A 9,705-nucleotide genomic window follows, 5' to 3' on the forward strand; every position below is an offset into this window, starting at 1 on the left:
TGATCGGGTGAGTCCCGCGGGAGGCGCAGCCCTCCCGCCCCGCCGACGTGGCCGCCCCGTCCCCCCGCAGCGCCCAGCCCGGGCCGCGCGGGGCTGGAACCCGCAGCACCGCGGGGCGAGCAAAGCCCTCCCTGCGTCGTTAACCGCAATGAGCCTTTCTTAGGAAGGGGGATGCAAAGCCAAAGCGTAAAACCTGCGCGAAACCGGCCTGTTCGCGCTTCCAACCGCTTAGAAAGCGCTTGTGGAGCTGAACCCGCCCCCCCCGGGCAGAGGGTCCCGCGGACCCGGTACCGCAGCCCTGCAGAAACTTTCTATCGCACCACAAACGCGACACAATGAACAACGTGTCTCTGCCCGGTTTGACACAGGAAGTACAAAACAATTCCAAGCTTCCAATTACTTGTGTTGCTTCAACTGACAAAAGATCCAGCCTCTTTTAAGTGCTTTCTTTGCATCTCCTAAACAGTCGGGGTAAGTTTAAGAAAATTCTGGTTATTTCACTGTTCTACTACCAGGTCGTACAGAAAATACAGGATTTCTGTAGGGGAAAGTAGTGAATCAGTTTCTTGTTTTACCATCGTTTTTGTTCATTTGACAATGAGTCTGTATGTATGGTCGAATTATTTCATTTTTGTATAGGCAATATTTTACTAAACCAAGCATGGAAGTTTGGTATTGCCCTTCAGCATCCAATCTCTGAAACTGCTATTGAAGCAGACAATGTGTTTCCATTCTACTTGATGGGCGATTTGTTCAAAAAGTGAAACAAAGCAAAGGCACTGAAGCAGACCCAACCTTGTAGACCCAGCCAGACTCGAAGTTTCAGCTAAGGCTAGTGAAGATCTATACAGATGTAACAACTACCTGCACCACTCCCTAGAAAATCAGGATCTTAGCAATAACAGCAAAAATATAATCAAAATTATCAAAAGGTAGGAGCCACCAAAGAGGGCTTCAAGAACACAGAGGGGAGACAGCACAGAGGAGTACGGAGCCACAGTTAGAACTGGATGAAACTACAGAGGGAAGTCCTACCTGCTGTGGCTAATTTCCTAGGGAAGAATTTTCAGTTCTGGAGCCTGTTTATTCCCTGCAATGTCTGTAAGAAATTGATTTGATTTAGAGTACAAGGCCTGTTCTTGTTCCCATTCCAGGGTTTGGTTTAGGGGCCAGAAGCAGGATGCTGGCATGTGTGGCAATTCAGGGAAATGTCTTTTGCTCAGCTGACTCAACGGATAAACATTACCAGCAGAATAAACTATGTTAACTTTTAAAACTCACTAAGATTTGTTTCCTGATGCCTGCCCTAGCTCTTCCTGCAAGCTGTTCTTTCCTGAAGACCCTGTGAAGATCGTACAGGCAAAAGGCCAGTACATGTATGATGAGCATGGAAGACAATACCTTGACTGCATAAACAACGTTGCTCATGGTAAGTTAAAAGTCAGGTTATTTGATACCATGTTTTTCTAAGCAGAACAAGGAACAATCTGTACTTTTAACTACTGCTAGTACGGTGTTTGGGAGGAGGGGAGGTCTAATTGGAAAAGTGGAAGTAACCTCTCTAAAGCCTATAGCTTGGGAAATTGTGGCTCACGTTTGAGTTTCTGTGTGTGCTGATCTGCTTTCCAGACTTGCCTTCTGTTCTGTCTTGATAGAAACAGACTTATCTGAAATTTACAGATTATTTTTTTTTCCATGAAAGCTCAAGGAAAACATCTAACTGCAAGGCTAGCAAATGGCTTGGCCATTTGTTCTTTTTGTAACAGTTTTTTTTCTAAGGATACTGTTACAGCACCACTGCTCAGTGTGGTGACTTACGAGTGTGTTATCAAGGAGCTGCTTCTTTCTCACCATATTTGAAATATTTCTAAACAGTCAGTGCTGTCACTAGCACCCAGACAGGGCTAGGAATTCTTTGATTCTATCCAAAGCCCTTCCTAAATTATTCAAATGTCCAACTCCAAATACTATAATAGACACTGATTTAGCATATCAATTTCCAGTGTTCAACTACAAGCCATAAAATACAGAGAGGCAATTTCAAACTTTCTGAGCAAAAAAGGTTTTAAGTGAAAGCTTTTAAGATGTACTGAGCAACACTGGCTTTTGCTGTCAGTATGGTTAATGTCCCACTGGTAAAATATGAACATCAGTGGGAACAACTCTGTGTGAGTTGAAAAACCCAAGAGCTAAGTCAGTATGTGTGTTAATGAACACTGTAATCTGGAAGCACTCTCAAACGACTCTCCACCCTCTCTTGCAGTTGGACATTGTCACCCGGACGTTGTACAAGCAGCCCATGAACAAAACCAATTGCTAAACACAAACTCTCGTTATCTTCATGACAACCTGGTTGATTATGCAGAGAGACTTTCAAAAACGCTACCTGAGAAGTTATGCATCTTTTATTTTTTGAATTCTGGGTAAGTTAACCTATAAGAATTGATGCTGTTTTCCCTAGTTATGTAGAGACAACTAAAATGCATGATTAGCAACAGCCAAATGCATGACCTGGTGTGGATGACCAGACACTGACCAAAACATCGTTTGGGATTTTTATTTTTTAAGAAACTGTGGCCCTTTTTAGAACTCCAGTGACTCTGAAGCTCACGTTTAGTAAGCTATCAGGAAAATAAACTAGTGCTTTATTTAAGGTTTTATTCTGTTTGTAAGGCCTTTTGACTACAAAATATTAATCTCGGTAGTTACTGTTTTAGTTTCTGGTCCGAGTTGTCTTCTGAACTGGGAATTACTTCCATTATCAAAATTAAATCTAACAATGCATATTACTGCTCGGGGCAGGGATTGTGTTCCCAAGCAAACCAGTTTAAAAAAAGTCATTTCTGTACTCAAGTTTTTTAAGAGAGATTCTGTTCTGGTGAACAGTCCGACCTAATGAATGCTGGTTACAAAGGGATCTGAGTAACCAGCATCAAGTTCTGTCTGTTCTCTGCAGTCAAACAGCATTGCAAGGGAGGTCAGAATTTCAAAAAATTCAAGACATCTACAATGAAACACTTCTCAATTTTTTTTTTAATTGCAGATCTGAAGCTAATGACCTTGCCCTAAGGTTGGCACGACAGTTCACAAAACATGAAGATGTTATAGTTATAGACCAGTAAGTATATTAGTGATTTATTCACTAGGGTTAGAAGGCTCAATTTTGGTCTTTGGTTAGAGCACTTCTGAAAACCTGTTGTAGTAGAAAGATTATAACCAGGAAGTTCAGGAAAGTAATTTTTTGTTCTGTTGACTATTTATGAGCCCAGCCCAGAGAACTGTGTCCAAGCTGGGCTCTCCAGTAAGAAAGCAACAGCTGTTGACACACTGGCAGGAGTTCAGCAGAGGCCTGCCATGATGGGTACAGCCCTCTGAGGTTAGGAAAGCTGGGTTTGTTCAGCTGTTAAAGACAGCTAGAGAGAGATCTTACTGTAACACCAACTGTCTAATGGGAAGGAGCAGGAAAGATGGAGCTAGGTCTGAAGATGCATGGTGACAGGAAAAAGACAATGGACACAAGTTGAAACCTGAGGAATTCTGTTAAGACACAGAGAAAACTCTTCCACCATTAAGGTGGTCAAATATTAGAACAGGACGCCCAGAGAGACTGGAACCTCCCTTGCTGGAAGATATTCCTAAGTAGGCCAGACATCCCTTCCAATTGTTCTGCACTCCTGTGATACTGCTGCAATTCTAGGCACTGGCCCCAGCAAACCAGTGACAATGAAAACTGTCCCTCTGCATCCCCTATATTCAGATGTGCAAAAAAATCAAAGTACTGCCAGGCTGATTGATAGAAATCACAGAGCTTTTCTCAGATCATATTCCCACCAGGTGACAGAGCCCAGCTACAATTCTAGCTACCAGAAATGCTAATTCTAAAGAACTCTTCATACTGAGGGAATTACTTCTTAGTTCTCCCAATTGTTTTTTTAAGTGCTTACCATGGACACCTGACATCCCTGATCGACATAAGCCCGTACAAATTCAGAAATCTAGAAGGACAAAAGGAATGGGTCCATGTGGTATGTACCTCAGCCTGTAACTATCAACTACTTCTACATTTAATGAAGCTTTACTCACTATATTGACTACAGGATGCTGTTCCTTTACATAGGCTCCTGTTCCAGACACATACAGAGGACTTTATAGAGAAGACCATGAAGATTCAGCAACTGCCTATGCTAATGAAGTGAAAAATATCATCGAGCAAGCACAGAAGAGAGGCAGAAAGGTACAGTGATTTCCTCATCCATTTGTCTTCCCTTAGAAATAAGCATGGCTGCCTGTCAATGCCATTCAGGATTACTGAGCTAAGTGGTGTGGTCTTGTCAAAAAGCAAGGATCACATAATCATGCAAGAACCAGGTAATGACAAAGAGCTTACTGACTGCTTAGCACAATTTCCACAACTTATTGTATTGTTCAAAACATAAAATGCTACATATGTTTCAGATTGCTGCGTTTTTTGTTGAATCTTTGCCAAGTGTGGGTGGTCAAATCATTCCACCAGCAGGCTATTTTCAGAAGGTTGCAGGGTAAGCAGTCATTCACTATCTTTTTAAATTTAACATACTTGCTAAATATAGATGATAAGAGAATTTCTCTGCCTGCTGTAGCTTGATAGGCAGGAAATGGCCTCTACCTTCATGTTAGAATGTAAACTTCATATAGCAAAGATCTGCTTTTAAACACATAATGTAGAATATAGGGCTTTGCAAGTTTATTTCCTGAAAGTTTGCAGAGTAATGCTTTCTGCATGTTCTTAAACAGTAATTATGATGTTCTGTTTCCTCTTAAGAGCTAATGAAAACTGTTATGTTACAGGCATGTGCACAAGGCAGGAGGTGTATTTATTGCTGATGAAATTCAGGTTGGCTTTGGTAGGGTTGGCAAGCACTTCTGGGCATTCCAGCTCCAAGGAGATGATTTCATACCTGATATTGTCACTATGGGAAAACCAATAGGAAATGGGCACCCTATTGCCTGTGTGGCAACAACAAGAGAAATTGCAGAAGCATTTGCAGCCACAGGAGTAGAGTATTTTAATACAGTAAGTAAAAAGTTGACTAAACTTTCCATCACTATGTGTCTAAATATTAATAAAAATGCTGCATGATTACTGAATGTTTATCACCCACACAGTTAGTTTATAATAATTGTCTTTCCAGTATTTAACTATTTAGTCCCTCTAATATAAACAGCAGTATCATCATTATACCACTGAGGCTACACTTTCAGTGACAAAACCATATCTTTCTTCCCTTTCCTTGTGTGTTCTTTTCCTAAATTCAGTTTGGAGGAAACCCTGTTTCCTGTGCAATTGGGTTAGCTGTGTTAGATGTGATTGAGAAGGAACAGCTTCAGGCACATGCCACAGACGTAGGAAACTTCTTGATGAAGCTACTCAAGGAGCAGAAAATCAAGCATCCAATCATTGGGGATGTCAGGTATCAGTGCTTTATTTACAGCTCTAGCTGCTTTTTGTTTGCTTCAGTCAAACAACTCAATCCAACTGATAAGGTTTTAAGAAATCCATTATATGTGTTTTCAGCAAAAATCCACTGCCTGCTATACATTAGATTAACAGGAAGTTGAGCTTACCAAAAGCCTAGTATACTTAGTCACTCTAGGCCTGTACTGCTTTATGGCTTTATTAGTTGCTAAAGTAATTCACTTTCCTGTTTAAGCCCATACTTAGAAGTGTAAAAAGAACAAAATTAACAAGCTGGATGGAAAAATATGCTCAACACCAGGTCCAGCACAGCCATTCTGAGCAGAGAGGCCTGCACTGTATTACTGCATTTCTTCAGAACAGCAGTACTTTCCTATCACTAGCCAGGTGATTCTTTATCACATCAGGTAATTCTCATGATGTAAAGGTTTGGTCTTATAAAACCCTGATGTCATTTTAGTTCATTTGTAGTTCCTTCCTCTGATACAGATTGACTGGTTTTATTTCTTCTAAAGGGGTTCTGGCTTATTCATTGGTGTGGACTTAATCAAGGATCAAACAGAAAGGACTCCAGCAACAGCAGAAGCAGAGCATCTAATAACAAGGTACAAGGGACAACTGGCTAGTTCCTCAGAGTGGGAGCAAGCACACAACTACAAAGTAACCTTGTGACTCAGTTTTTAATACTTAGCAACCTAGCAGAAAAGAAACAACAGTGCAGAAAGGCACTGTCTGGACAGTCTGGCTGCTGGTGCTTTCAAGTTTTTCTAAACTACATGCAAAGGTAAACAATTCTTTGTTATTGCACTTTGCAGACTTAAGGAAGAATATATTCTACTGAGTACAGATGGGCCAGGAAGAAATGTGCTTAAATTCAAGCCCCCAATGTGCTTCAGCATGGAGGATGCAAAATTTGTTGTGGACACAATTGACAAGCTACTAACAGGTAGTACAGATCAAAACTGCCCTATATAGAAGGTTGCCTTCAAGTCAATGCTGAGACTGCTTTTCTGAAGAATATAAATCCATGATGGTAGATGACGAGCACATAGGAAAATTCTTAATGTTTAGACTTCACTTCCAAATTATTCTGTTTAAAGTTCTGTAACAAAACTATTTACTCCACAGATGCACATTACTTAAAATAACTCAGCTCTGGCAGAGGTTGAAGTGTTTCCCCACCCGAACAAGGGGAATGGGTAAAGTTTTATTCTTGAAAAAGTGAAATAAGTTTCATTCTTGAAAAGCCACCATCTGTGTGCATTTGCCACTTAGCTTTTTATACAACTTCTGCACACTCAGTATTAACCAAGTTAATGTAAAAACTTGTCTCAGAGTCCTGAGTCTGCTAAGTTCTTGTTTATTCTCTCTCCAGATATGGAAAAAGAATGTGTGACCCATCAGAAAACATCCACTCCTTCTACCTGAGCAGGTATTTATCTATATTTGCCCTTTACTATTTAAAAGCCAGGGTTCCTAACATAACTTCACAAGCACTGTCACTGGCAATAGAGCAAGACCAAGTTTCCTCAGAGATGCTTTTACTTTCAATTAGTTTGCAGGAATTTCTGGCAATCTAGAAGCACGGACAAGACTTGTGTGCATCTGGCATTCACAGCTTTCTGTCAGTCTGACACTTCTAGTATCACTATGTATTCCAGTTGTTTGCAAGCTAGGTTGAACATGTCCCAGGAATGCTTACCACTACAGCATGCTGTGCTTGTGTGGGAAGCTTTAAGAGTGACTGAGTTTAACCCTTGCCACATAAACAACATGCACATCAAGACAAAAAACATAGCTTTTCTATGAGCTGCCCAGTGCCTCAAGTCTCCAGACAGAAGCTGTCACAGCTGCATAGTGTCTAGTTAGGTGCTACTACTGCTCTGCACGTCTTCCCTTAACTGCCCTGAAGGGCAGGAGCACTGTATGCTCTGCATGCCATCCTTTAGGAACCTCCAACTAATGCTAACAGCTTTATGAACAGATATGAACAGTAATTTTCCTACTACAGTTCCTGCTTTATTAATATATGACTTGGAAATAGTATTGCCTTCTGTTCTCTTGTGCATGTTTACTACTTTGTAGGATCATTTCAGGTTCATGGCTCTTCTCATGCTTGACCATCAGTTCACCCCTATACTCAAAATATATAGAATAATATACAGAAAATATACAGAAATTGGTGACCATCACTAAGAGGAGGTCCTTGTAGGTCTTTCAAGCCTTGCAAATCTTATCTGTTGAGGGTCCCTCCACAGCTTGCTTATAGAGAACATCTAGCTGCAACTCATTCTGCCACCCACTTGGAGCACAGTGTACACTTGGAGTTAACACCTCAGTTGTGAACACCACCCTTTGGTACAGTTAGTACTTCTTCAACCTACTCTAACTAAAGACAACCAGGTTTTCCATTACCAACTGTCCAGTAAAACTCTAGGGACCTGCACAGAAATGTTCTAATATAATAATTGTAATCATTGGTGGCCCAACCAACATCTTATAGTCACAGTGCTATGGCCCTGAGCTAAGGAGAAACGTGCTTTCAGTTCAGTGCAATATTAGTATAGCAGGCACAAGAAAAATGTGTTAACATTTTATTTAACAAATTAATGGAAAGACATACAGCTGTTCGTACTTCTTATTGAGAACAGAAGGATTACTCAACAGTGCCAGTTAAACTTAGAGGCCTAATGACTTAACGTGCTTGTCTACAAACTGAACTAAGAAAAATGCCTTTATTTTCTACAGGAAACCAAGAATGCAAAAAGCCTCATACCAATTACAGTAATAATAGTGTGACACTTACATATAATGTAAGCGAAAATGAGGCAATGAAGTAATTCCTTTTAATGATGCTTTTACAAAAAACAACCCATAACATTATTTTCTTTCCATAGGTTTCAAACAATGCTCAAGATCTACTACTAAGAAACATTATTCTACTATAGTAATGAACATTTAATCTTCATCCTAGCATGTCTTTGACCAGATAAGTTACCTTTGATTTTGTTATTAGTAAAAAGCTTTAGAAGAAATAAATCTTACATGAGCTTGTTTCAACTCTGGCAGAAGTGTGAAATTGGCTTTTATTTAAACAGCATATCTGAATCCAATTATAAAGGAATACATTTCTAGTAGCTACAATAAACTGTATTTTCTAAGTTCATGCTCTTTCAGATTGACTTTTTGAAAATTAAGATGAGCCAATGGGTTCTCTCCTTTTCTATCTATCGCTACCTATGCAAACACCATTCTAGCTGCCAGCACACCCAGTCCCTCCCTCCCCAGGCTCCTCTGACCAGTTTCAGTAGCCAGTTTCATAACAAGGGCCCTAGTAACACTATATTCAGCCAGTCTCAGCGACCAGGTTAGGTCAAAAACTCCAGTCCTGTTTTTACAACATCAAATGTATGAGGACCAGACAGCTGAGGGCCATGGTTCCCAAACTGGTTCTTAAAAATGTTCTGTCCTCAGGAACCATCCAAGTAGGATTAGTACATTAAGAGTATATTGCAGTCCTAAGCAACAATCTTGAGTACAAGCCCTTGCTTTTACCAGCTGATTACATGCTCTTTGTATCACAAAACTTTAATGCAAAGAAAGGGAAAGTGTCAGCTCTGCATTTAAGTACCAGCATCCTCAAATTCTCCTTAAGGCCACATCACCCAAGAACCTACATCCAGAAACACCAACTTAACAGCCAGCTGACTATCAGCACACTCCCCAGAAGTACAACAGCACTATGGGCCTCATACTATGCAAATTCCCTGTTTGGGGGGGCAAACTGTTTGCTAGAAAAATACTGTGCTACTCCTTACTTGTCAAGAAAACAGGTAAAAGGAGGCAGTAAAGCTTTTTAATCTTGAGACAGTAATACTTTTAAATACTGTACTCATTTGTTTCAGCAGTCTGCAATTTCATTTGCAAATAAGCTGGGCATTAGGTTACACACTCCAGCTGTAAATTTGTCATGTCAACTATCAGGTTTAGACTCTGCTGCACCTTTTTTGTACTCAAGCTTTCCACTTAACCCCAGAAGAGCCTTACAGGCTTCTAGTTTACAGTAAGTTTTTTCATTTCAAGGACAGCCAGCAGGGAGCAGCATATTATAGTACCTGCAGGAATAGCTGTATCTCTTGGTAAAAAAATGAAAAGATCACTAGTGGCAGCTGTTTGTCTTATCTTAGTTACTTGGTTTCATTCCACTTCTGGTTCCCATTTGTTTGAATATAATTTATTATAAGAAAGAG

The 9,705-nt window shown here is 40.4% G+C and overlaps 2 protein-coding genes across 2 annotated transcripts in view; one reads left to right on the forward strand and one right to left on the reverse strand.

Annotated features, from left to right (window-relative positions):
- The window catches only part of HNRNPAB (heterogeneous nuclear ribonucleoprotein A/B), a 22,670-nt gene that overhangs the window by 7,650 nt on the left and 5,315 nt on the right, over positions 1-9,705 (reverse strand). The gene's annotated exons all lie outside the window — the stretch shown is intronic.
- PHYKPL (5-phosphohydroxy-L-lysine phospho-lyase) lies at positions 1,303-8,498 on the forward strand. The gene is made up of 12 exons (XM_009995247.1): positions 1,303-1,429; positions 2,264-2,423; positions 3,044-3,118; positions 3,938-4,025; positions 4,118-4,234; positions 4,456-4,538; positions 4,828-5,053; positions 5,296-5,450; positions 5,971-6,060; positions 6,271-6,401; positions 6,831-6,887; positions 8,353-8,498. Exons 1-11 carry the CDS (start codon positions 1,375-1,377, stop codon positions 6,881-6,883), a joined length of 1,233 nt encoding a protein of 410 aa, XP_009993549.1. The 5' UTR covers positions 1,303-1,374; the 3' UTR covers positions 6,884-6,887; positions 8,353-8,498.

Source organism: Chaetura pelagica, unplaced genomic scaffold, assembly GCF_000747805.2.
Source record: "Chaetura pelagica isolate M959 unplaced genomic scaffold, ChaPel_1.0 scaffold420, whole genome shotgun sequence".
NCBI lineage: Eukaryota > Metazoa > Chordata > Aves > Apodiformes > Apodidae > Chaetura > Chaetura pelagica.

What these genes read in the sequence shown, in the direction of transcription:
- PHYKPL (XM_009995247.1), top strand. Translation starts at nt 1,375, where the DNA reads ATGTATGATGAGCATGGAAGACAATACCTTGACTGCATAAACAACGTT. An exon ending in CATAAACAACGTTGCTCATG is followed by an intron (nt 1,430 to 2,263) that starts GTAAGTTAAAAG and finishes CCTCTCTTGCAG; the next exon opens with TTGGACATTGTCACCCGGAC. An exon ending in AATTGACAAGCTACTAACAG is followed by an intron (nt 6,402 to 6,830) that starts GTAGTACAGATC and finishes TTCTCTCTCCAG; the next exon opens with ATATGGAAAAAGAATGTGTG.